The sequence below is a fragment of the Tilletiaria anomala genome (genome assembly GCF_000711695.1).
Source record: "Tilletiaria anomala UBC 951 chromosome Unknown K437scaffold_17, whole genome shotgun sequence".
In the NCBI taxonomy this organism is placed as follows: domain Eukaryota; kingdom Fungi; phylum Basidiomycota; class Exobasidiomycetes; order Georgefischeriales; family Tilletiariaceae; genus Tilletiaria; species Tilletiaria anomala.
The window spans coordinates 145,421-171,264 of record NW_013547005.1 but is presented as its reverse complement, the minus strand read 5'-3'; the positions used below and the strand labels follow the sequence as shown (position 1 = coordinate 171,264).

The window sequence follows — 25,844 nt, the reverse complement described above, 5'->3', positions numbered from 1 at the left end:
GACCTTTTAAACCCAACGATTGCATCTGCCGTGCATCTCCCTTATCAAGAGTCTACTGAACGCTCAACGTTCGTAGGCATGCAAGCAAATGGAAAGTGCAAACTGTTTCGCCTGAGGTGGTTGGGGATCGGCAGATCACAGCATGGCTACGGCAAGTGCAATATTGACACCTTCCGTGACAATGCATGTTTGCAGTGAGCCTGTCATAGATGTTGCACATCCTGCTATAGCTTGGAAGAGGGTGGGTAAAAATGATGGCTGGCGAAATTCCCTTTAAAGCATCGGATGATTTGAGAGGTTCCAGTCGGTGCGAACAAGCCAACTTCATCTCCAAGCGCAGTTGCTCTTCGCGGGTTAACGATGAATAGGTTGGCGGGTATGGTTCGCCACATCCGACCATGCTCGATCGCAAGGTCGGAAACGCTGATAGGGGAGTATCATTGTCCGCCCGCATGCCAGAAGCGCCAAATGATCGGTTGGGTTTCAGAAACGCCCGATCGTGTAATCAACATTTCATCATGTGAAGGATGCGTGAAACCAAGGCTTCTTTGTTTGTCTCATCGTCCCATGCGGAGCTGACGTTTGAAGCTTCAACTGCGGGCTCAGTCCGGCAAGGCAACATGAGTCTCGAAAGGAAATGAGAAAATATGCTACTAGGATCAATGGCTCAGAAACCTAACAAGGTTTGGCCACCAACGATGGGGTCATTTCCAAGAAACGGAAGGGCGCATCTGGGGTTTTCTTTTCGGAGGGCATTTGCACCGTCACAACCAGTTCTGCACTCGCAGCTTTTGCATTTTGTGTTTATAGCCTTGGTCGAGAGTCCGAGTCCAATGATCTGGCGGCCGAAGCTGGGTAAAAGAGGACATCGGTTGGATCGAATGGGCAACCGAAGTTAAACGCTGCTCTAAAAATACACAATTGGAAGAGCTATATCTACATTTGGACAAAGGCGATAAGACCACACAACATGGACAAAGACACAACCACATTGGCTCAGAACAGGACCGACATGAACGGTGATGGCGGGTGGTGGTACAATCAAGCGAACCCGACGAACGAGCGAACAAATGCAGAATGGTATCATCGATCAATCAAATCAGTCATCAACGCCAGGACTTGAGGCCCCGGGATTTGCTTTTGGCCTTTCGCTGCTTCTCGGCTTTCTTCTTGCTGGGGCTCTCAAACAGATTGCGCGGCATCGCCCCCTTCGAAATGCGTCGTGAACGGAGGTGCGCTTTGAACGAAGCTATGTTGGGCAACATTCGCTTCGACCGCTGCTGCTCCTGCGAGGACGATGTGAAAGTCGTGTACGTAGCCTGCTTCAACTCTAGCAGCACCGCGCGAGCGCCGACAGACGCGTCAGCGACGAGCGGCTGCATCCGCTCTTTTGCTCTTGCGGCTGCTTCCGACGCCTCGAACAGCGATTCGGCCCACCGTTCCTTGGCGCGCATGGCGAAGGCTTCGGACCATCCCTTGGCGCGCTTCGCGCCCTGCACGGCGGCCCTGGAGGCCTCCTTTCCAAGAGCATCGCCGGCTTCCTGCAGCTTGGCGAGATGTTCGAGGGCCTGCTCCTTGGCGTACTCGCGTTGGCTCTCGCTTTCCTTCCATTTGACTTTGCCCTCCTCCGCCAGCTTCTTCGCCGCGGCTTGGACGATTTTCGTGCCGTCGGAAGCAGCCTCCAGCGCGGTATCTAAGTTCTGGCTTAGGCTTACAGCGATATCCGCCAGCCACGCCTCGCGCTCTGCCTCACTCGCCTTGTAGTCTGTCCACCATTGGTCACATAGCTTTCTGACATTGTGCGCAAACGTGGCAGCAGCCTCTGCTTGCGCACGATAGACAGATGCCAGTTGACCCGTGAAGATCTCCAGGTCGGCGTAAAGGACCCGCGCTGCTTGGTGCAGATGCTCTTGCCATGCGCTGAGAGCGGAGACGATATCATGTAGCATGGGCGTTGCGTATGCGAGCAAGTCAGGCCCTGAAAGCGTTTGAAGCGAAGCCGCGTCAATACCAGCTGTGCCCTCTATATATATATATTTACAGCATCACGACGCATACGCACGTGTGTCCGACAGTGTGCCAGCTGCTGTTGCGATCGCGACTTCCTTGGTATAGCGAACCTTGCCCAAGACCTTATCCTCCCCGTTTCGAACCAAGCCAAGGAGAGCAGTCAGCTTTTGAATGGCCGCATCATCGTTGCTCGCTTCGTGCAAAGGCGCGCTCATGACCGTCCGAACGCTGTGCGAGCTCCTCGCCGTGCACGAAATATTCCGCTTTGCCCGCTTGCGATGGCGAGGAGCAGAGTCCGGTTCAACGTCGACATCGGCGTCCGCGTGCTTGAGAGCGTGCGCATCCCTGTGGCGCACGAGGCTGCGCTCCATCACGCGGACGGCAACTTCACGCGGCGGCGCCGCCTTGCTCGCAACTTCGGCGAGCGACAGTGGTAGGATGCTGGTCATGTCCAATTCCAGCACAGACGTGATCGGCGCGGAAGCGGAGCCTCCCGGAGAGGGCAACGATGACGACGATAAGGAGGCAGGCGAGAGCGTAAGAGGGATAGAAAGCGAAGAAGACAGAAGTGATGTGCCGAGCCAGCGCTGCGCAAGCGCTTCGGGATGGAGGAACGCGAGCGGACCGCTGGACATGAGGAGCGCCAGGGAGTAGCTGAGCAGCAGCAGAGCGCCAAGCTGCGACGTGCTGACGAGGGCCGAGCGTGCTTTGCTGCGCGCGGCAGCGCTCCCTGCAGCGGTGGCAGCGACGGCGGCGGGTGGATCTGGCTTGCCCCCATTGAGCTGTCGCTCCAGATCGGGCGTGGAACTACGCGGCGCGCCGCTGTCGCGAGCGGCGTACGCGGCGGCCCACGCGGGATCGCCACGGTGCGCGACCTGCAGAGCGAGGTGCAGGCCCTTCAGCGGCAGCACCTTCTCCGTGAGGTCTGTGGCTGTCGGTGGGAGGAGGTGTGCGTGCGCGCGGACAGCTGCGGCGCTCCGCACTTTGCAATCACCACCATCACCATCACCATCACCATCATCACCACCACCATCATCATCATCATTGGCGGCGGCGGCAGGGAGCAGCTGCGCGAGCGCACGCACGACGCTCGTCCAGCTGCGGTCGACGTTGCGCGTCTCGAGGTAGCGAAGCATGTCTCTGGTCGCGCGGGTGTGCTCGGTCGCGTGCGACGGGAGGCTAAATGCTGTACTGCTTGTTGCGGTGCTGGGGGTGCTTCTGGGCGGCGCGTTTGCGCTAGCGTCGACATTGGCATTGGGCAGCAGCACGGGCAGAAGGAACGGCCTGGCACATGTCTCGGCGTCGGCGACTGTGCCGGGCGGCGAGAGCAGCTTGGCTAGGGTCGGTGCGAGCGAGGCGGAGGTGCCATGGCGGGAGACGGGGCAGAGGATGAAGGCGCTGTGGCGCGCCTGCTGTGAGAGCAACTGCGTCGTGCGCGGGACATCCTGTTCGCTTTCGCTGCCGTACTGGTACATGTACACCGCTAACTGCGCGGAGGAAACGGGTGTGGATGTCAGTGCATAGTCTATCCGCGGGAAGTTGCTTGCAGGCAGCGCAGTATGAGGGCACAGCGCGCTCACTTTGCGGTCAATGCCCGCTGCTAGCAGCGACTCCTGGATGGCCCTGACGGTCGCTTGCACGACCGTGGCTACGCCAGCCTGGTCCGTTCCTTGCTCGACGAGCACGAGGACGCTCACGCGCAGCGGTAGGCGGATGCTCGCGCCAGCTACGCCCGCTTCCACAGCAGTGTAGAACTTTAGACCTTGCGCCGTAGGGAGGGCGCGGGTGCCTGCGGGCCTTTCTCTTCCCACGTCGGCTGTGATATCGGCGGGGGTGGTGCGAAAGGGCTGCTGCGCTTGGGACGATGACGGGCTCAGCTTTTCGTTGTAGTCGTCGTCGTCGTCGTCGCTGCTAGTGCTCTGCTCGGCGGCGCAGCTGCTGCTTGCCTGCTGGCTCCACTGGTTGCGCAGGCCGATCCGGCGGGCAAAGTCGTCCTCGTGCTCATGATCGGCGCGTAGTGGACGCGCAGCACCCGCACGTTGCGAGGCGAGCCAGAACTCGGACAGAGAAGCCTGCTGCTGCTGCCGCTGCGCTTCTTGGTGCGCGGAGGAGGAGGAGGAGGAGGACGAGGAAGGGGAGGCGGAGCGCGCAGCAGACGAGTCGAGCGTCGTGTAGTGCGCCGCGTTCATGAAAAAGTCGCCGTGGTCGTGGCGCGGAAACGCCAGGTTGCTCTCCAGGCTGGCGCTGCTGTCCGCCGCCGTGCCGTCGGTGCTGCGCCTGCACGTGAGCGTTGCAAACGAGCTGCCAGTGGAGGAGAGGATAACGCTGTTGTGCTCTGGGGTGCCGTCCTTGTCATCTGCTGCGAGCGGGCCCTGGGCCTGGAGGCGTGCGCCAAACCCGCTACTGCCGCTGCGATCACCGCTGTCGAGGGCGCCGAGGATTGAGTCTGGCGTGCTAGCCGAGTGAATAACGGTAGGTGGTGTGGCGGTTGTGCCGTCGTGCGAGCGTGTGGATGAACGGCGATTGAACGCCAACGCCTCGGGGAGCAGGTCGTATTCGGCGAGCGAGAGGTCCTCATGGTCGAGCGAGGAGATGTCCGACAGATTCGTCACGTCGTCGAGGTTGCAGGTCGACGACGGCGTACGCGAGTCTGAGTCCGAGGCGGTTGGCGAGATGGGCGAGGACGGCGGGGCTGCTGCCGCTACAGACGGGGTAGTAGCAGGCGCGGTGGCGTTGCCGGATGGGATACCGTGCACAAGAGGCAGGAAAGCAGGGCTGCCGATGGCGATGAAGCTGTCGGAGATGGCAGGGCTGTGCGGGGAAGAGGGCGGCGAGTTTTGTGCAGAGGAGCCTTGTTCGTCGCCTTGGTCGATGGCGGACGACATGGTGCTTAGTGTGCGACGGTGATGGGTGCCAGTGGCGGAGGTGATGTAGCGCTGCTACCGGCCATCCGTCCGTCTTGGCGGGTGGATGCTGTTAAGCCATTCGATGCGAGGCCGAGGAGTGCTGGGCGGCGGTTGCGTGTGCGCCGGGGGGGGGCAACCACAGCCTTATCTCTCTCGCTGTCGCACGGTGCGGGTGTGGGGTGCGATTGGACGTCTGCTGCGCAGCACACGCTGAGTGCCGGGGACCGAGAGATTGCCTGCGCGTGTTGGTCACTGGTACTTGACTCGATGCATCTGGACTCGTCAGAGACTCGACTGTTCATCAGGCAACAGAGGCTGTATGTGCAAGTGGCAATGCAAGTCAATGTACATGTGTATGTGCAGTGGCGACGCGCCCCCACAGCCCGTGGAATAGACTGGATTGATACGGCTGCCTGCCCACTAGATGGCCAGGATGAGAGAGTGGGGCACACAGCTTGCTGCTACATGGCACTTGTGGTACAGCAGTTCCTGTGGTCCGCGCACGCACGCCACACCCCCCAAAAGAGCAGAGTCAATGGGGGGGGGATTACTGAGTCGTCTCTGGACAGTGTTGCTTGTCCAGCACGCAGTGCACGCACACTGTGCACGGTCCCCGCTTGGGCACTCTGACCTGCCATGCCCCAGAGATTGATTCACTCGATGCTACTTTGCATGCGCTTCTGACAGTTTCGATCCATCGCCGCCCAGCTCCATACATGCACGCACGGGTCAAAGCAAGGCAGGCTGCATGGCCATCGCATCGCAGCCATTCTCAGTGGGGGACAGCACATTTATATATAGACATGGTATTATCAGTTCCCTTATCTGCCGTGACCATGCCATGTTGGCGGGGTTACACACAGTTCATCCTTCTCGGCCGAGAGAGGCTGGCTGTTTCTGCGCTTTCACGCTGGGGGCGGAGAGCAAGAAAAGAGAAACGGGAGTTAGGGTTGGATGCAGATGCTAGCACCACTGATAACATGGCTTTCTTCGATCGTACAAGGCCAGGCAGCGTTGTACCCACATTGCCTTGGCTCGCTCTCCATTCTACATGCGCCTGCCCTGGAAGGCGGATTCCCACCGCGTGCCCCGCTGACGTGGTAACGCCGCCTGCATGGCCCGCCGCCCAGCGCGGCGTCCGCCGCAGCACAAGCAGATACCATGACATTGACCAAGCCCAGCGCCGGCCTCTCCTTTGACCCCCGCCCTGTCGATGTCGTCGTCGTCGTCGACGACGAGCGGCGCAAAGGCACCAGCGCCAGCGCAAGGCTTTTGAGCGCCTTCTTGAACAGGCTCACCCCGCCCGGTGCGCACAGCAGCAGCCACAAGGCCCTCGCCCAGCCCGCCCCCTCGACCTCGTTGCAGCACCACGACGCCGCCCGGAAGCGATCTGCTGATACTGTGCACGCGCCTTCACGACGCAACAGTCACGATGCCAAACATCCCTGCTCTGCCGCTGCTCAGCGCTTGCCGCCCAAGCGCAGCGCAATTGCCAAATATGCCCTAGACCCGACGGGTGACTTTGCCAGCTTTCTCGCCAAAGCCAAGCAGCGCGACGCCGCTGCCAACGAGGCCAAAAAGAAGTACAAACCGGGAAACAACGAAAGACAGAGCACCACCGGCGCGACCCTCAGCCGCCTTATTGTGCGAAAAGGCAGCGCCGAGCTACCTCGAGCCGGCACACCGATCAAGCACGCGGGAGCAGCAGCTGCAGCACCACCTGCTGCTGCCGCTCCTGGACGGCACCCCGAGGCAGCACACGCGTTCGCGTTCTCGTTCCCTTCTCCGCAGACCCAGACGCAAGCGCTCCCCGAGTCCCCCCCGCTGCTGCTGCACCATGGCCCCAGCCCACTCGAAGCAATGAAGATCGTCCCCGGGGCAATGCCCGTGCGCGCGAACCGCCTCCCGCGCGGCCCTGCGGAGCGCCTGCACCGTGTCATGATGCCCGCTCCGTGTGGCGATGTCTCCGACTCGGACTACGACGAAGACGATGACGCACTGCACGCCTTTGGCGAGGCGGCCAGCAGCGGCAGCAGGCGCTCGTCCCTGTCCTCTGAGGAGGAAAGCGTGATAGTCGACGCGGGCGAACTTGACCTTCATCGCGTTCTCTCCGACGCCGTCTCTGCCCGCTTTCAGCGCGACGCGGCCGGCCCGAACACCATCCCGCAGTGCCCAGAGGTGCCCAAGGATATTGGCGCGCACTCCCGGCACCCGCAGGCGTGGCACGGTGCAGCAGCGGCGTCGGCGTTAGCATTGGCATCCAAGCGCGATGCCGATCGTGCGTCCGCGCACTCACTTGCAAGCGGCAAGGCGAACCACTCGCTGAACCGGCCCCTGCTGGAGCTTGAGGAGATTGAGCTGAAGCACTTCCTGCGCAACTTTAGCAAGCATACGCGCCAGATGCACGTCCCCGCCGCTACGCGCAACCCGCAGCGCCGCATGCCGCGCTGGTCTGACTTTCGCGTCGCGCCGGACGAGGCGGCACAGGCCGCGCGAGATGGCCGCCGCATCAGCGTTCTCACGCATGTCGACCAGGGCCTCCGTGCCATGCGCGAGGAGCAGCACGCCGCCGTCGCGGAACCCCGTGCGGCGCTGCCTGCCATGTCCGTGAGCGCGTTCAAGGACGCCAAAAAAAAGCACAGGGACGGGGAAAGGGACAGGGGTAGGGATACGGATACGGATACGGATACGGATACGGACAGGGGAAAGATGGACAGCAGCAGCAGTGGTGCCGTCGGCGGCGTTCTGCGCTCTTCCGCGATCGAAGGTGCCCTCGCTGGTGCTGGTGCTGTGGCGGTGGAAGCGGCAGGCGGAGAAAAGAGCGCCCTCCTCCGCTCGCGCCGAAGCAGCGGGCGCGTCGACATATCCAGCACCACGAGCGAGCGCGACGCGAGACGCTTCAAAGACGGAGATGGCATCCTCCAGCGCGACCCCAGTGGTGGCCGCATCGACGTGCATGCGTCCAATGTCGAGCTCAAGCCGGCGGGGGCGGAGGAGGAGGATGGAGAACCGGAGAGAGGGTTACTGGGGGACGAGTGGACGCTCCTTGAAGCGGCGAATCTGGATGAAGAAGTGGCGGTGGACAGCTATGGCGATGAAGAAGTCGATGGCGTCGTGAGTGCCTCCCTTCCCCTTTGAGTCCCAAGGGAGGAGGCTGATCAGGCAGGCGAAACTATCGCTCCCACCATGCTGCTACAGGCGTTCACCATCGCTTACATTGTGAGTCACAGGACGGTGCAGCGATAAAGCGCCCTCTGACCCCTGGAACCACCTTCCTCCTTCTGCTCCTGCTCCTGCTCCTGCTCCTGTCCCTGCTCCTGTCCCTGCTCCTGTCCCTGCTCCTGTCCCTGCTCCTGTCCCTCCTTCTGTCCCTCCTTCTGTCCCTCCTTCTGTCCCTCCTTCTGTCCCTCCTTCTGCCCGTCAGCTCGCTTTCATCGAACGCTATGCGCCTGGCGAGCTGGACGACGCGCCCGAGGCGGCGTACAGCGAGAGCCGGACGCGCTCGCACATCGCGCGCCTCTACCTGATTGCGCCCTTCTGGGAGCGTCTGCTGCGCGACACCCGCGAGCTGTACAGATGGGACAACCCCAGACGCACGGCCATCGCGGCGATGATCTACTTCTGCTTGTGGTACACCGATATGCTCCCCACCTCCTTTCTTCTCTACATGATCTGTGCGTTCGCATGAATGCATGCAACCTTTCGCCACAGAGCGCACACCCATACTGACGTCAATCTTACTTTGGCTCGCTCCACTGCGATCGGCCGCGCAGTCTGCATCTGCCGCTTCCGCTTCTTCCCGCCGGAGGTCTCCGTCATCGCGGAGAAGGTCAAGGAGCGCTTCAAGCGTGGCGCTGAGGCGGAGCGCATCAACGAGCGCCTGCGGCAGCGCTCGCGGCTCGACATCTTCAACCTGTACAGGCGCTGGATCGACACGTTTGGCATCCCGACGCAGGTCGCGCTTGGCGACATTGCCGACGGACACGAGAAGATCAAGTCGCTCATCCTCTGGAGGAATCCGACTGCTACGTGGCGCACCATCGCGCAGCTCAGCATCCTCACGCTCTTCGTCACATTTGCACCGCCGCAGATGGTACTCAAAGCTTTCTTCTTCTGCATCGGCGTTCTCTTCTTCATTCTCCTAGTGAGTTCGAATCGCGCTCTACTGGCCCTCCAGCCAGAGGAAGGGATGCTGATAGGGTGCCCTGCGCCCTGCACAGCCATTGCAATCGCACTACCCACGCTACAGACGACCATTGAGCCCGATTTGGTGGGCATTGTGGGGCTGCCCGACGGACGCACAATTCGCGATCAAGGTAAGCTCAAGCTGCTGTCTTGACATTGGCACTTCTGTTGTCTCACTTTTTGTCTCATCTGGCTCGTTGCATTATATTGCAGCTCTTGCGCCGTCGCCACTTGCAAGAAGAAGAAGACCAGACGAGCGCAAGCAGGCTCAAGAATGCCGTCTATGCATCCGGGCTCTTCAACGAGCCGGCGCAAATCGAGTCCATCGATGGCACCAGCCATATTCCCTTCGCCGCGGCAATCGACCTTCCCATCGCCGAGGAGATCGCCGCATTTCACGACGAGAGCAGCAACAGCAAAAAGAAACGCACTAGCAACAAGCCGCGGAAGCTCGGTTCTTTCTTCTGCCAGAATCGCGGCGTTCCCGGATTCTTGCACGTCACGACCGAGGGTATCTACTTTGTAGGCGTCCACTCCCGCGTTGGACCCGGACACTCGCGTAGGGCGTGCAAGACACCGTTCACGGAGATAACACATTTGATCAAGACGAACAGTATGAAGCTCTTTGTGTGGAGCAGCAGCGGCCTGCAGATCAAACGGGCCGACGGCAAGTCGTATTTTTTCGCCAATATGAACCATCGGGACAAGGCATTCAATCTGATCTTAGCCTTAGGTCCAGAAGGTGAGTCCACGTTGTTTGCGTTCAGCCGCACTTTGCAGTTTGATGCTGAAGAATTAATACACTTTGCTGCGCACGACAGTCTGGAGCAAATCGTAGCACAGAAGGCAACGGGCGGGCCTCCTTCTCTCTTTCCTCTACTTTTTATTCATTTGGAATGGAACATGTGTAACTTATACATACTAACTACAGTAGATACACCTTTTCAAGCTTTAGAGGAGGCGAGCGAGATGGATTGGGCAGGATCATCGGTAATCAAGTTGAGAGGGAAAGACGACCATTCAGCATGCTATGCACTTGTACTGACAGCCGCTGGTGCCGGTGCCGGTGCCGATGCTGATGCAGCGGACGCGTCCGCGCCGCCAGAGCCACCAGCGGCGGCGTGTGTGGAAAGTGGGATGGAGAGTTGCGTCGCGACTGTTCGCTGCGATGGTGTGCGGTGCATGCTGCATAGCATAGTGTTGCGGCAATAGAACGAAGGGGAAACGCGTATCTGTCAGAAAGCTCTCTGGAACAGAAACTCGCCAGCGTGGACCTCCGCACAAAGACTCACCTGATTCTGTCAAATGGCGCACCTGGTCCGCCAGGCGCAACAACGAAGGGGGCCGCAGTGGGGCTAGGGGCGGAGGCAGAGTGTGCGACGCTGCCGATGCTCGGCGCTGCCTGAGAAGTATGACCCTGAGCCAATAGGCTGTCTCGATCCGTGCCGACGCCCCCCGCTCCGCCTGCCCCAGTCCCACCACCGCTGGTGCGAGTGCTCTCATCGCTACCGCGCCTGCTCAGTGGCGGGAGCGCCTTCATGCTGGCATGTGTGTCGGAGCTGTTGCGTCGATCGCCCATCAGGCTGCTCACGATGCTTTTCGCGCCGCCCAAGCTCGGAGGGCGCCCACTTCCCGCTCCTCCGCCGAAACCAACACCGACAAAGCTTCGGTGACTTGGGGCGCCAGTCATGCTGTGTGCCGCATTGGACGACGCGAGCGTCAGCATGCTTGCATTGTCGGCTGGGAATCCAGATGGCGCGGGATTATTGGCTGGGTGCGGACGCGAGTAGCCAGGGACGTTGACGAACGGCGCAGCAGGGGCGGACGACGAAGATAAGGAGACGTGGTCGTCCGCCGTATGACCTCCATTCGACGAGCTTGGTCGCGCTTCAGAACGAATCATTCCGTGGCTGTGACTGTGGCCGTGCCCACCTTGACTATACCTGTGACCTTGGCTTTGGCTCGCTTGCCCGTAGCCGTGTCCGCCAGACGAGGTAGAAGGCGCGGCGAAATGCACGGCTGAATTGTTACCCGTCATGGCACTCTCGGCGTCGTAGCGGCTAGGCGACTGTGCTTGGGCGATATGAGCATGTGTGCCGCCTGCGCCACCTGGTCCGTCAAGACTCATAAGGGTGGTAGGTTTGGTGCTTGCTCGACTCTTACCTGTATCCATTGTTCCGGCATCTGTCGAGTCCCTTCTATGCGCTCCGCGCCCGCTGCTGAAATCATCGTCTGCGTCTGAATCTCCAGCGGCGGACCACGATGTCTCCTCGTCTCCATTTCCGCCCTGCCCGGCTGGTTTTTCGACTTGATCGCCGCTAGGCATATTTCCTGACTGGCTCCTCAGCACGGCAGTGGGCTCCGCACCACCATTGCTCGCATCCACCGTGCCTGCTGCATGCGCTGTCTCCCCTTCGGAGGAGCCACGAAAGTCTGCACTGCCACCAGACATGAGTGTTCCTGTGGTGGAAGTGAGACCAACTTCGTTCTCGCCTTGTGCGGTGCCCGTTATCAAAGAGGAGGTAGCGCCGCCTTTGAAGCTGTCTTGGTCGGCGCGGGTAGAGCGGTCCAGCAGATAGTTGCTATTATTACCCCTTGCTCCCGTGGAAAGTGGAGACGAAGGATCCTGACTGCTGGAAATCGCATATACTATTGCAGGAGTCCGCTCCGGTGCTGATGTGGGCGCTGGCGTTGATGACATCGTGGAGGCGGCACCGGTGGCGAGTGCCGAGCCTCCGATGTCTTCGGCGGAAAAGATAGACCCGACTGTAGGCAGTTCGCCCAATCGCGGAGCTTTGCTGCCGTCTTCGGACGTTGTTGGCAGGCGCAGGGTGTCTGCAAGGCCATCCGCGGCAGTTGATGATCTGAATCCGCCGAGAGCTGCTGACGTTCCTTTTTCAGAGAGTGAGGGGCTGGGCTGGGTCTGGGCTGGGCTAATCGCAGAAGAGCTCGGGCCTCCCCTTTTGGTTTTGCTCTTGATCTTGCTCGTCGCTGCAGGAGACAAAAAGGAAGCGGGCTGGACTCCCGCTGTTCCTGCTCCTGCCGCATCAGGCGTCTGCACCTGGCTCGGTTTTCCTCTCAACTTGCGCAGGATCCAGCTCCCCTTTGCGCCGCCCTTCTTTTTGGGCGGGCCATCTTCAGTTTCCTGCATCATGCCAGCTTTGTTTCTCGTATGTTCTACTTAAATTTGATGCGGGCCCTTTGGTGTCTTCCCTCTTCCTTGACACTGAAAGTTGGAGCATTTGGATGAGAAGCGCGGATCTTGGATCTTGGATGGACTACATAGAGGCGAACAGATGTCAGGAGCAATTTACCGTGGTCCAAGGTAGTGCGCTGTGGCCTGCAGTGGCCAGTGCGTCCTTGCAAAGGGCCCATCACGTGACCCGCTCCTCCTTTGATGTGGGGCCACGCTTGGAGAGAGCTCCCTCTCCCATGCTTGGCGAAGACTCGACTGCATTCAATTGATTGCGCCTTAAAGGATGTCCCGATCATCGGATGGTTGCACCGATGCAATTGTATGTGACTGGGTGTGTCGCAGGACCCAGACGCTGTTGGTTCTGTTGGTTGTTTCGTGCATTTGTCATTACGCAAAGCTTAAGAGTCGGAAGGCATTATGTACGATGTATTCGCTACCCTTAGACAAGCCTAAGCTGCTTTGAGCTGCCTGTAGCTCTCGCCGTGGCTACGCACAAGCCGGCATTTCGCGAGTTAAGCAGCCCGTCTTGAAGAGGACTCAGCGCTTGAGCAACTAGAAGCACTAACGTAGCGCGAGAGCACTCCGCAGAATGCCCGCCGACGTCGAGACGGAAGCGACCATCGGGTCCAGCAGCGCCATCGCTGCGGCTGATTCTGCTTCGTCTTCCTCTGATGCGGTACCCGGTTCGCAACCAAAAGTGGAGGACCTCGCTGCGGTCGATGGCAAGCTTAAGACTGCTCAGAAGCACAAGGAGGAAGGCAACGCGTTCTATTCACAGGGAAAAGTGGTCGAGGCGCTGAAAGAGTGGCACCTGGTTTGTAGTAGAAAGAAATGCCTGCCACCTTTTCTGTACTTCTTCTGAACAAGAGTGTCGCCAAATTTTATGTTTTGGCGATTTTAGACCCTCTTATATGCAGCAGGCATCAACTCGCTCTCACCCAATTCCGGCGCCAAATCATCCGAAGAACAAAACACGCAAGCAAAACAGATCTGCCTATCGGTGTACAACAATCTCTGCGCAGCGTACATTAAGCAGGAGCGGTGGCAAAAAGCCGTATATGCTGCTACCAAGGTACTCAGCTTGTGCCCGGAGAAGGAACCAAACCTCAAGGCGCTGTATCGACGCGCTATGGCCTATTACCATCTCAATGAGAATATCAACGCGGCCAAGGATTTGGACCTAGCGCTGGACAAGGCACCCCAAGGTGCGTGTAACCGTTATCGGTCGAAGATGATTAATGGAAAGCATAAAAGTCTGAACAGGAGCATCCTCATGCCCATTGGCTGCCACAGACCCGGGACTCAGAGCGCTCGCTGCAAATATCGCGAAAGCAGACGAAGAGGGGAGGGTTAAGGCGCAGGAAAAGATGCGAGGTTTCTTGAACAAGCAAAACAGTTGATTGCAGTCCGTGACAGGTATCGAACAATGACATGTGGCTCGCTTTCCCCGGGTTCCTCCTTCTGCAATTTGGAGCGCCAAGTCCCGACCGATCATAGCAAATAACTACACCGACGACACTTGCACCTGTGCGCACAAATGTACATCAAGGACATTGCATAATATGCATATTCGGCTCGCCCTAGCGTGCCTCGCCTTGGCTGTTCGACCGCAGGAGCCTCTCCCTTGATACCCCCGATCTCACATACTCTCTTTGAGTCCACAGTTAGAAAGATACATGTTCTTCAGCTGGCTTCAGGCGGTGCCTCATTCCAGCTTAGTTGCATGCGCCGCATCTCCTCCCGACCTTTTGTACTTTGTATACGCATCCAGCATTCATATTCTTCCGTTTGCGAATGATGTACTTTCTCGCTGCCCTGCGAACGAACGTCGCGCCCAGCCGCATCCTTAGCAAACGTTATGCCGCTTGGCAAATAGGCCAAGCCGGCAGGTGGGAAGGTCGTCATCGAAGAAGCGCGCGTCAATTCATCAGAGCACAGAAACTATCGAAGCCAGTGGGAGCCCAAAGAAGCGAATCGATCTGATGGAGCTGCCAAGATTCAACCCTCAGTACCAGTTGACGCAAATTCAAACGACCACCTTCTTTCTTCAACAGTCGAGTCCAGGTGACTCCAGATTTCCCATCACTTTTCCTGGCTGTACCTTATTTGTCGAACACGTTTTCGCACGGTGCTCCCGCTCCCTCTTCCTCCCAATTCGCCTTATCCTCATCTGGGGCACTGTCGTCGTTCATGGCCCGAGTTATCATATGTCACTGTCTACTCCGCCCGAACGCTTATACCTCTCGTACAGTCGTGTTTGGCAGTCCCGATGCTTTCACCCCACCTGAAGCGACAGCATCGGCGAGAGGACTTTAGCTGAGGAGTCACAGTAAAGGCAGGAGGAGGTTGACTGCTGTAGATTGCGATTCGCGCATGTTTCTCAGCAGAGCTCCGACCAACATACATGATGATCTGGCCGCGGGCGTCAGGAAACGCGCTATAACTGTAGTAGGGTTGTTCCTCGCCTTGCGGCTCCATACGTACAATAGTGTAGACGGACCGGCACACGGCAGGCGCGCTTACATTGAATCTGGCTCTGGAGAGAGAGTCGGTAATTTTGGCTGATGAGGGTACAGAATTCTTCCTCCGCCTTAGTAATGGTGGTGCGGTCCAGTCCAGGTCACGGGACCTGCAGCTTGGAGCCTCCAGATCACCTCACCACCTCTCGTTCCTCCTTCCGACGTCCATCGAGCCGTGGTACGCATTTCATGCTGGCGGCAGCTTGGACATGGCCAGCACACCACGTCATCAGACGTCACTGCTCTATGAAAATTGTGCCAAGTGAAAATCACGGACACGTGGATCGCTGAGTGGTCGAGCAAGCGATTCGCTAGCGGGTTGTCTGCAGGGCGGAGCGGAGCAGAGCAGAGCAGCGCTCAGGTGAGTGTGAATGAGCCCCACGACATACAGGGAGAGATCGGAGGCAGCAGTCGCCGAAGCGAGCAAATGGTGGTCTGCAGACAGAATCGTCTATCTTGCAGCTGCACGTAGGAAAGGCGCATGCTGTGGCAGCCCTTCGCGGACGCAAAGGGTCTGTCGCGTCTCGTAGCATACAAATTGACCACCACTCTTGACGCTTTGCTTGTCGGTTACCTCAGCTGCTGCACCCCTGCGGCAGCGCAGCGACACTGCTCGCCATGCCGGCTACAAAGAAGCCTGCTAGTAGCAGCAGCAATGCAGATGGCCTCAGGATCTTTGAAGGTCTGCTCACTAGGCGGGGCTTGAGCAACAAGGCAGCGAAATCAACCACTGCTGCTCTGGCACAGACGCTAAATGGGGCCAAGGGTGCAGGGACAATATCAGGCTTGGCGGGAGGCAGCAGCGGCAGTCATGCCAACGGTGATGGCCATACTGGAGTTGCAGGCAAGCTGATACCAGCAGCCACCAACAAGAGCGGGGGCCGCAAGCGCTTCAGCTTCGCCAACTTCACCACGAAAATCCGCTTGCGCATATTGCAGCATCTCCCGACCGAGCGCGATGTCCTGACCTTCCTACAAGTGGAAGGAGCGTGCAGAGACGTTCTCTACGTATATCCCGAGTCCGTCTTTGCTCGCTACCGCCACATCGACGATTTCCCCTGGATCAGCTCTTTTCCGCGCCAGCGCAGCCAGCTCATTCGCCAATCCTGGCACTCATCCTCTAGCAGATGGGCAGTCGTCCTGCTTGAAGATGCTGCAGCTGCGGCTACAACCCCTCGCAATTCAATCACCTCAAGTGCTTCTTCAGCTCACAAACCCCGCCACAGCCGCTATGATGCACTTCTGCTCGACTTTCACACCGAGGCGCTCGTCTCTTCTCGCATCATCCACCCAATCCCGCGGCACTTGGCCAGCTCTTCCGACGACAAGCTGCCAGACTGGTCCGAGATCATTCTCGCTTCCTTCACGCGCAACGAAAAGTACGCAGTCACTTCTTCGCGCAATCTCACCTGCGTCTGCGAATGTGCCAAGAAGGCTATCATTGCGATCAAAGAGCACCCACCGCGTCGGACGTTTGGTCGTATCGAGCGCAGTGTTCTTACGGAAGATGCCCGCTTCCTGATTTTGGTCGGCACTCGTCAGGTTCAAGTATGTTTGGCTTCGAAACCGACAGAATGTGTGCTGTCCATCAAGCGGCCAGAGGCGAAAGGTGGTGTGATGCGTCGATGCACGTACAACCCAACGACCGAGCTGCTGGTTATCGTGCACATGGGCTACAGCGTGGAGTGGTGGGACCTCAGCCGGCGCCGCAAGCAGCCCTACCTCAGCTATCGCTTCACAGGGCCTTCGATTGACCCAGAATACATGAATGAACCTCCGGAGGACCCGAGCGGACGCAAGCTGTTGATGACTAAGTTGGACGGAACGGGGAATGCCGTGCTACAGGACTTACGGCACGTCGAGGTGGAAGGACGTCGGATGCTGCAGAAGCCGCATCCGCTCATCCACTCGGACATTGGTGGCTACAAGCGCTGGAGTTTCACGGCCGACGGCAGGTGGCTGCTGCTAATCACATCGTGCTGTGAGCATCTCGTGAGGATGTGGGATTTGACTGCCGATTTTGCCGAGGCGAAAGAAGTGCCTCCATCCGAGGTCAATCCGGAGAAGCTGTTCAAAGTCCCCAGCGGCGGTTTGCAGTTCAGAGGCACAGTCGGCACGTTCCTCATCTGCGCCAATTTTGCCGCTAACAGTCGCGACATGGCTGACGCCATTCTCATCTTCAACACCAAGACCAAGGAGATGAAAGTCGTCTCCACTGCAGGCAGCCACCTGCACAAGACTTGTCCAGGCGTGTCGACCGTCTCGCCTGAGGGCAACTGCCTCGTGACGACATGCGAGAAGCGCGACGAGGTTCGCACATGGCTCGTGCCGGACAAGGTGGACATGATCCCGCCGCAGATTCAGCTGCAGAATCATCGCACGCAGCCGATGCCCAAAGAAGCCCTCGATGAGAACGGCCGCGACTTGGTCAAAGAGGCGAAGCGCATGCAAGCATCTACGATCCGTCCCGAGATCTCCAGCGGCGAGTACTTTGTCGTCACCAATCGCAACAACATACTCGTTCCCGCGACGCGTTCGACCTTCTTCACCAAGAGCTTTAAGGAGAATGTCCGCGACCTGCGCGCTCGGAACCGCGATGCTGTCTTCAAAGTTACGCAGCGTACAATGGACCGGCTATGGGAAATGTACCGCGTCGCGCTGGTCAAGAAAAATTACAGCAAGGTCGATCTGCTCCTCACAGCCGGTGGAGAGACTGCAGCCTGCTTGGCGCATCTCCCTCGCGCGCTTTTCCGGACCATGTGGCAGGTGGCGTCGATTGAGACGCTCCTCCGCAACCCTGACTATTTTCACCGATGTTACTCCATGTCAGCAGCGCCTGCGCCGGGCATGGCCGTGTCCAGAGTCAGCGGCAAGAAGCCCAGTACCTTCTGCGGCACCGTCTCAACTTCTTCGTCAGCGGCCGCGTCTGCAGCCGCAATGGTCGCCCACCCGTCTGGCTGTGGTAACTTGAATGAAGGAGTCTGTTCCACTTCGTCGGCCAAGGCACCTGCACATCACTGCCATGACACTTTCACCATGCTCGACAAGGCTCCCGCTGCGGCCGAGGCACTCTGGCTGCACCGCCCTTCCCTGCATCTTCTGGGCCGCTCCGAGGTGGTTGAGCTGATGCTGGATGACTTTGCGGGTAGTGAGAAGCGTGACGTCTTCTTCTCGCAGGACGGCTACTGGGTGCTGGGAGGACCAAGGATCTACAATCTGAAAGAGGTTGAGGGTTACTTGCAGGAGAAGGCATCGTTCGAAACGGACACCATCAATGCTGTCGGTTGCTTGAACGAGCTGATGGACAGACTCTCCTGCTCGTGCAAGAGTTGCACGAAAATCGCCAACAGCTTGGCAGCGCTTGTCGCTCCTTGATCGTAGATGGACTCCACCAAGGCCATGGAGATCTCGCTTCCGACCCAAGTCAGGCCAAATGTGGCTCCTTCCGGCGCCTGCGGATGCGCCTGCTCACTCTTCTGCCTTTGCTTGTCTGCATACTGTATACTACTTAATGTCGCAAGGACCTTTGGCCAGCTGCTTTTTTGCTCTGGCACACCTCGCATCGGTCGAGCACCTCCAGTCTCCATGCATATCGTCTCAACGTCTATTGCTCTGAATCTCTAAAATCGAGGTAACTCGATACGCCCGCCTTTCTTCATCCACTCGCTGAGTTCTTTGGTCACCTTGACTTGACAAGTTAAACGACTGGCCGGTTTGCGTGTGATGGCGTAATCGAGCATGTCGTTCTCCTCGTCTTGTAGATCGCCGATAATCAACGTCGGGGGCTCGGTGTCTAGATTGCCTACGGCGTCAACGTTATCGCCGGGAGCTGCAAAGTATGCATGGCATCTTGAGGTCAAAAGAGAGCAGTGTGTCAGGATCCCTCACATGGAGAATCGCCAGTCATGAGTCACTCACGTCGCACATTCACACTCTCCACCGCAGGTCGCTTCGATGGATGGCAAGTTGTGGCGTTTGGCCACGTCTTTCAGCGTCTCTCCGATTGTACCCTTGACATTGAACCATTCTCCCTCGTACGAGCGGAAACGCAAGGGCACACTCATTTCTGCGACTGTGATGTGTGACGTTGGACTTGCTGTCAAGGCATCAGATGTAGGCTTCCGAGCAGCAGAAGCCGCCACGGACGAGCGGCCGAGCTTTCCGACCCGCACAGCGGGTTTGATGATGGCAGTTTGCATGAGCGGTGGACCCCACTGGTCATAGTGCTCTCTCTGCTTATCAGCAGACAAACCAAGCCGACCGCGCCATCGGCTCCAATGGACCATGCGCTCGCGCATGTCCTGCAAATCGTGCATGCTCGATGCGGGCGCCTGCGCGGCGCGCAAGAGCAGCGCTGCATCGTACTCGCGCAGATTACCATACCAATCTCCATGCGGATAGACGAGAGCGTTGGCAGCCCATTTGTGCCCGCCAACATGGGAGATGGCGAAAAATTTAGTGGATTTAAGACTGTTACCGCTCGTGGCGTTCTCTTGGTCGTACGTTTCTTTGAGTGAGCGCATCAGGGCGCCACCGACGACACCGCAGCGACAGTCGCGCATGCCGTGCGTACAAACGTAGATGTGCGCCTCATCCTCAGGCTTGCGCTTCGCTGTCTGCGGCTTTGCTGATGCTAGTGCATCTATGATCTTGTCCTGCAAGAGCTTGTCTTCGTCCAACGTCTCCAACGATAATGGCCCCACCGTGGCGAATCTGCCAGGTGGTAGGTATACATAGAGCAAGAACTGTTCGTCAACCGACTCGTGTCCCGGCACCGGCCGCATGAATTTTGGCGTTTGGTTGTCCCAGTGAGGAAACAGATCTGGCAAGCCGACTTGTTCGCCAAGCTCTCCGCTAGAAAAGCTGACACCGTAGCCTTCGAGGCTGGAGCCTTGTTTGCAGCGACTACCCAGCTCTGACATCAGCGGGCTGACGCTTTCGATACTCGCAGGCCAGGATAGCTGAGGCCGTGGTCGCGAGTACGGGTGGACAACGATATGTGCATTATACTCGGTTGCGGTGCCTGGCAATGTGTCCGGGACGTACGGCATGCTTGGTATCCGGCCATCTGAGTCGAGTGCGGCTGCTGCATCATACGGTATATCTCCATAGTTCAGTGCCGGGATCGCGTCAGAATCACTCTTCTTCAAAGGAGCTGAATGCGAGTAAGCTCGCCTGAAGTGGGATGCGCTCTGAGCAGGCGCTCGACAATTGCAAGGATACGAGAGCGCAGCTTGTATCCGCGGCGCAAAGGGCCGCCGAGGCCAGGCGCCGGGGCCCAGCAGGCCTTGCATAAAGCTCGTCCCCGCGAACCGCAGCATCTTGAGCGTTCAATGAGCTCAGACTCCCAGCTGTCACCAGGTTGATCCGTCGCGGCAGCAAGACTAATACATAAGTTCTTCGACCGACTTCAACTTGACTTTTCGATTTCCGATACTTGCCACCAGCGACCGGAACTAGCGTACTAGGTCTACTGTATCTGAACCAAGCACACAGGCTCGCGTTTCCGACCAGGCAGTCTGCTGCCTGGTCTGGAACCCATACACGTGTGCTCCCTGGTCGCACCCTCCCCTTCTCTACCTCCCTCATTCATCAAATGTTGGGGAAAGGATGTAATCCCCAAGTCGGTAGTTATCCCTCACTTGGCCTGTTCATGTCCTTCGGTATGACTGGTGGACAGTGGTCGAGGACGACACAGGGTCTCGCTTGTAATGACCTGTCATTTGTCGGCTTGAAGTATTGGCGATTGATAGGTGGGCCCGCTAGAGCTTGACATTCAGGAAGATGAGAAATGCAGTCTCGCAGCTCGTAGGAATGCAGCGTGCTCCTCGTCACAGTCCAAAGAGTCTTCCCTGCCTCACCAAGGATGTCATCGATATTCAGCCACGGAATTAAGTGCGCATTTGATCGCACCATGGGTGGTCGGCATGGCGTCCCAGCATCGCAAACATCGCTTGGCATTTCCCTTGTTAGTCGCAATGTGAAAAGAATCAGTGTATGCTACAGGTATATCAGTGCTTACGCGGCTCTCAGGGCAACTGCTCGTTGCGCAAATGCGGACGGATCCTCGTCTCTCCGCGTAGGAAGTGCAATATTGAACAATGGGTTGCTGCGATCTGCATTGAGGTAGACCGAGATGGGCACCGTGCCGGACCCAAGGGCGCCAATGGGGATTGACAGCGCGCCGTCGGGTTTCGGCTGCCAGACGAGCGTGCAAGTGTCCAGATATACGGTCGCTCCATCGTTGAGCTCCAGTCGGCCCTCGGTCCAGGTCGCTCCGTCGAGCCTAAGTCCGGTAAGCGCAAATCCGCCCGCACCGCCAGGCTGCTCGTTGATCTTGAGATCGAGTTGAAGGTGCTCCAGGCTGACCACTGCTCGATGGGCGACCGCCTGGCGTGTGGCGGTCATGTACGCTCCAGGAGAGAAGAGGAGGCCAAGCTGCACGGAGAAGGCCTCCAGACGAGTCTCTTTCGAGACCTCTGAAAGCTGCTGCAGACGCTGAGCCAGGTCCGCAATCCAAGCTCCGAGCAGCATCGACTTTGGGACCGCATAGACACTCCACGATGCAGGGATGATGCCCTTGGGAAGGTCGTTTAGTAGGGACCGATTGTGGTTCGTTTGCCGACTTTGGCCGGTGCACACTGAGACGACTTCGGAGAGATCGGCTCGCACGCGCGAAAGAAGGCCAGTGCCAGAGCGATGCTCCCTCGCCCAGAAGCTGTGGAGGGCAAAAAATCAGTCAGCAGACTTAATAGACAAGCGTGTGTGCGGCGAACCGGCTCACCGTTGTAGCGGATCGGCCATCCCATCTGACGTCCCTGAGAGCGAAGCGAGGCTCTCCGGCAAGAGTTCCAACCAGGTCTGAACATTTCCCTGTAACGCTTTCATCCACGCAGGTTGAGTTGAGGCCTCGCCAGCAGTGCTTTGCCCTGTGGATGCGTCCACAGTCTCGTCATCATCTGCAAGCTGGCGCATGCGCACGAGCTTGTTGAGCAGATTCGAACCTTGCACGGTTGCGATGACCCGCTCCGCGCTCGGCGGCAGCGCGAGCCACTCTGGCGGCTGCTGGTCGGGGAGCGCTTCAACCCAGGCCATAAATTGATCCATCTTTGAGCCTTCCGGCGCAAGCAAAGAGGCTTTGGTGTCCCGCACAAGCGCAAAGCCATTCTCGTATGCCGCGGGAGTGAAAATCTTGTCCACGAATGTATCAAGAAGAAGCTGATCTGCATTGTTGTCAACCTTGCCTCCGTAAATGCTCTGCTTCAGCAGAGCTCGCAAAGCACCCCATGGAATGCTCGCGGGGTCGATGTTGCTCCGCCCCTTGGCCGTGCGGCCGAGCCATGCCTCGATCGTGTTAAGAGCTGCCTCGGCATCCGAGTCGTTGAATTCAAATGCTTTAGACCAGCCGAGTGGGGTATATCGCAAGCGCTCGGTGATCGTCGCGTGGAAGAAGGCGAGCAAAAAGAACAGCCGCGCAGACTCAGCTGGGCCTTTTTGCAGGCGTGAAGGCGAAAGACCGCGCAGACTGTCCAGCATGTTGGCTTTGAGACCAGGTGGAGGCTCGTTCATGAGGATGCGGCTAGCCCTCAAGAAGTTGATCGGAATGACCGGATTGGTTTCCATGGTCAAAAAAATGCGGAACTGCCGGTTCATGATAGCTCCGCTGAGTTTTTTCTCCAGCTGGGAAAGCCATGAGGGAGCTAGATGCACATTTTTCAGAAGGACCCATTGTCCCGACCTCGACGCAATATTGATCGCCTGGTCTGCGAGCGCAAAGCCCTCCTGTGAGCCCATGGCGACTGAAATGCATCGAATCCCGGTCGTTCGCGTGAGTGCATCGACACGATAGCTCGCGTCGAAGCCAGGTACTGAGCACAATGCAATTGGCGTGGCCGCTTCGATTTCCTTGGCTACCACACTTTGCAGATCGTACGATGTTTCGCTTAGCAGGTCTGTGCCAAAGACCGATGTCACGAGCGCACCCATGGCTGGGACCAACCGATCCGGTCGCAAAGCCTTAATGATCAAGAGGTGACGGATCGAATCAACCACAGCTGGAAATAGAACAATCGAAGGCAAAGTCAGGAGGGCCGAACGCAAATGCTTCCGGAAAGTACTCACGTGGACATTCATCCCACAGCTCAAGCAAGGCTGTCTCTGGTTGATCCGACGAGATAAATCGAAGCAAGGAATCTACATTGTCGTTGAGTCGAGCCTCGATCTCCTTGAAGATCGGCAGGCGCTTGAGATATGTCAGACGCTGCTTTTGCTCGCTAGACAACGCTGCTTCCAGCGGCCCAGGGAGTCTGAGCTGCTGTACTGAGGTGATGATGTCGCCTTCCAAGAGGAAACTGTACTCGGCGGACTCAAGCGCATCGTCCTGATCATTCTCGCGTCTCCAGATGCGAGCGAGTAGTAGAGCAAGCATGACGTGATCCTCGTGTGCTAGAGCGCGACTGGTTCGCTGGAACACAATGAGGAAAAGGTCCCTGTTCAACATGCGCAGTCGTTCTTTCGGATCGCTGACGCCTTGCAAGTGGGGATTTTGGCGGAGGACGTAGTCAAAGATGTCGAGGAAAAACTGGAGACTAAACTGATAGAAATGCGAGATCAGGCTGAGCTGATCTAGCACAAAAAACACCGCAGAGCACGCTTTTGCTAGCGGCAGGTACTCGGCCGTCACGTCTTCGACCTCCTGCATGATGATGTCCGTCTCCTCAACCTTGCGTGTAACTTCTGCTGCCTCCTTTTTGAGAGTCTCCAGGGTGTCGATGACCTTGTCATCATCGAGGATGTTGCCCTGGGATTCGTTCAGTGCATTCAAGAGCGACTTCTCGAGATGCCGCAATCGGAGCCTGAATTCTCCTTGCAGCTTCATCAGATCTGTTCGCTTTCGGTCCGTCTCTGGACGCTCCGCTTTGAGCACCTGGTCCAACGACTGCGATTGGAGACTTGAGCGTGTCATGGTGAAGTTGACAAACGTCACCCTGGAACAGACATCCGACGGAAATTCGACGGATGGATCTTTTGTCGACAGGAACAGTGTGAAAGACGGAGAGAAGTCGATCTCTTGCGAGCCAAGCCGGATCAAGACACGACCGCCCGTTCGCCGCAGTTCTTTGTTGAGGATGGGATTCAGGATGGGATCAAGATGCTCTACATCCTGGATCAAGATTGGGTTGCCGAAGCGTAGCGCCCCCTCGAGATTCTTCAAGAATGCATCATCGAGGAAAGAGGTAACAGTGAGCTTGCGATCTTTGTATTCGTTGATCAGGAACGTCGTCGCTTGACCGGATGGATCGATGATCAGGGGGTATCGGCTGTAGCGCTTGAGCATGATTGCGTTCTCCGTGCAGAGCGTATCCGTCGGCAGTGATTTGTCTGCCCATCTGAGCCTGTCATCGGCAGTGGAAAGATAGTCGCTAAAAGACAGCTCTGGCTTGAACTTCACGCCGGCCTGCGAGAGATGATCTGCCCAGGTCGCCCACATGTTCTCTCGGTACTGCTGATCAAAGAAGCCAGCATATGCGAGAAATGCAGCGGAAAGCAACGCATCGCCAACAATGGTGCTCATTTGCGTGTCAAATGTGCGACTTGAGGCTTCCCATCGCTGCTTTTCCGATCCCAGACTGTCCAGCAACTGGATCGATCGATCGACCCTGCGCTGCACGCTCGCCATCTCGCTCTTGATGGCCTGCGTCTCTGAGATGAGGGCAGCGTACTCATCCTTGTATCGCACGATGCTACCTTCGAGCTCCTTGATCATTTCCACGATCGTATTCGCTTGCTGCTTCGTCTCCTGCGCCTGCTCTTCCAAGCTGTCGACTTCGGCGCGTAGCGGCCCGACGCGGTCGAGGATCTCGGAGAAACGCACCTGCGCGATGACCCATTTTGCGAGCGGGCCGCACGCTTTGGAGGCGCGATCGATCGTGGCAAAGTCATAGCCAGGCTTCGAAAGGTACTCGCGCTTCATCTTTTCGCGCACAGCCTTGGTCATCATGCGATCAGTATCGAAGTTGACAATGCTGGCGATGAAGTCGTCTCGCCTGATCACAGCTTGCACGCTCTTCCAACTGTCTATGCGATGGCCTAGAATCATGCAGACACTCTCCATGGCCATCTTGACCGGTGCTGGAGGGTTACCCATCGACCTGACTTCGGTCAAATGCTGCTTCTTGATGTTGCTAACGGACGCTTGGGCCTCCTGGACGGCCGGCTCGGCATCTGCCAGGTCCCCCATAACTACTTCGCGTCGCTCCGCGATCTCCTTCTCCTGCTTCTCCAAGTTTCCCTGAATCTGAATGCTAGCGAGCTTTTGTTCCTCGGCAGATTTCTGGTCGGCGACCATTCGTTGGAGCTTCTCATTGGCCTCCTTGTTCTTGGCTTCCAACTGTGTCCGCTTCACTGCCAGATTCTTTTGCAACTCGGATACTGCATCGACCTGCGAATTGCATGAGGAGGCTTATTAGATCGCTTTAAAAAACTGATATGCTTCTTTAGCCGCTCACGGTCTCCTTGAGCTTATCCAGGCCGACATTCAAGTGCCTCTGCTCCTCTTCCAGAGCCTCGCGCTTCTCGTTGCTCAAGGTGACGTAGTGATGAATAAAGTCCAAGAAGAAGCGCGGACCAAGCTGCATCATGCGCCCTTGCCTCCGCTTTAAGCGCTCGATGGCCGCATACACGGAGAAGTGGACGTGCACCAGAGCGTCGATCACTTGAGGGGCAAACGGGCCGAGGTCGAGGGTGCCTGTCATCTCGGCGGCGACCGTGCGGTACGCCGTGGGATGCCAGTCCCCCGGCGCCTTGGATATTGGGATTGGCATCCTGGGCGCTCAGCTGGGGACTAATGTTGGGCCGTGTGCGGTGCTTTGACAGCCGCTTGGATGGCTTGCAGATGTCATAGCGAGATACACTTCGTAATAGACCTGGAATCAAAAGCTTTGAGTGTGTTCCGTTCATCAACAACGCAGTCGAGACGCGCCTGCCGAATCCCAGAGACTGTGCTCGTGCCTGTGCGACGCGTGGTAT

The 25,844-nt window shown here is 57.9% G+C and overlaps 7 protein-coding genes across 7 annotated transcripts; 3 read left to right on the top strand and 4 right to left on the bottom strand.

Annotated features, from left to right (window-relative positions):
• Nucleotides 1-1,106: 1,106 nt before the first annotated feature.
• Nucleotides 1,107-4,895, bottom strand: K437DRAFT_267169 (uncharacterized protein; the record flags this gene model as incomplete). Its single annotated transcript, XM_013389233.1, has 2 exons — nucleotides 1,107-1,978; nucleotides 2,063-4,895. 2 exons carry the CDS (start codon nucleotides 4,893-4,895, stop codon nucleotides 1,107-1,109), a joined length of 3,705 nt encoding a protein of 1,234 aa, XP_013244687.1.
• Nucleotides 4,896-5,973: 1,078 nt separating this feature from the next.
• On the top strand, nucleotides 5,974-10,039 carry K437DRAFT_293493 (uncharacterized protein). The gene is made up of 7 exons (XM_013389232.1): nucleotides 5,974-8,030; nucleotides 8,115-8,135; nucleotides 8,341-8,590; nucleotides 8,690-9,060; nucleotides 9,137-9,232; nucleotides 9,315-9,843; nucleotides 9,923-10,039. Exons 1-7 carry the CDS (start codon nucleotides 6,078-6,080, stop codon nucleotides 9,937-9,939), a joined length of 3,237 nt encoding a protein of 1,078 aa, XP_013244686.1. The 5' UTR covers nucleotides 5,974-6,077; the 3' UTR covers nucleotides 9,940-10,039.
• K437DRAFT_272998 (uncharacterized protein) lies at nucleotides 9,981-12,357 on the bottom strand. The gene is made up of 2 exons (XM_013389231.1): nucleotides 10,394-12,357; nucleotides 9,981-10,286 (listed from the first exon to the last, which is right to left on the bottom strand). Exons 1-2 carry the CDS (start codon nucleotides 12,253-12,255, stop codon nucleotides 10,130-10,132), a joined length of 2,019 nt encoding a protein of 672 aa, XP_013244685.1. The 5' UTR covers nucleotides 12,256-12,357; the 3' UTR covers nucleotides 9,981-10,129.
• Nucleotides 12,358-12,735: 378 nt separating this feature from the next.
• K437DRAFT_254942 (uncharacterized protein) lies at nucleotides 12,736-13,874 on the top strand. The gene is made up of 3 exons (XM_013389230.1): nucleotides 12,736-13,111; nucleotides 13,199-13,502; nucleotides 13,591-13,874. Exons 1-3 carry the CDS (start codon nucleotides 12,887-12,889, stop codon nucleotides 13,695-13,697), a joined length of 636 nt encoding a protein of 211 aa, XP_013244684.1. The 5' UTR covers nucleotides 12,736-12,886; the 3' UTR covers nucleotides 13,698-13,874.
• Nucleotides 13,875-15,056: 1,182 nt separating this feature from the next.
• On the top strand, nucleotides 15,057-18,376 carry K437DRAFT_254939 (uncharacterized protein). The gene has a single exon (XM_013389229.1). The coding sequence runs from the start codon at nucleotides 15,435-15,437 to the stop codon at nucleotides 18,189-18,191; it is 2,757 nt and encodes a 918-aa protein (XP_013244683.1). The 5' UTR covers nucleotides 15,057-15,434; the 3' UTR covers nucleotides 18,192-18,376.
• K437DRAFT_56357 (uncharacterized protein) lies at nucleotides 18,314-20,274 on the bottom strand. Its single transcript, XM_013389228.1, has 2 exons — nucleotides 18,735-20,274; nucleotides 18,314-18,665 (listed from the first exon to the last, which is right to left on the bottom strand). Exons 1-2 carry the CDS (start codon nucleotides 20,135-20,137, stop codon nucleotides 18,437-18,439), a joined length of 1,632 nt encoding a protein of 543 aa, XP_013244682.1. The 5' UTR covers nucleotides 20,138-20,274; the 3' UTR covers nucleotides 18,314-18,436.
• A 560-nt stretch (nucleotides 20,275-20,834) lies between these two features.
• Nucleotides 20,835-25,639, bottom strand: K437DRAFT_267163 (cytoplasmic dynein heavy chain 2; the record flags this gene model as incomplete). The annotated part of the gene is made up of 4 exons (XM_013389227.1): nucleotides 20,835-21,534; nucleotides 21,601-22,870; nucleotides 22,938-25,257; nucleotides 25,325-25,639. The coding sequence occupies 4 exons, from the start codon at nucleotides 25,637-25,639 to the stop codon at nucleotides 20,835-20,837; spliced, it is 4,605 nt and encodes a 1,534-aa protein (XP_013244681.1).
• Nucleotides 25,640-25,844: the final 205 nt, after the last annotated feature.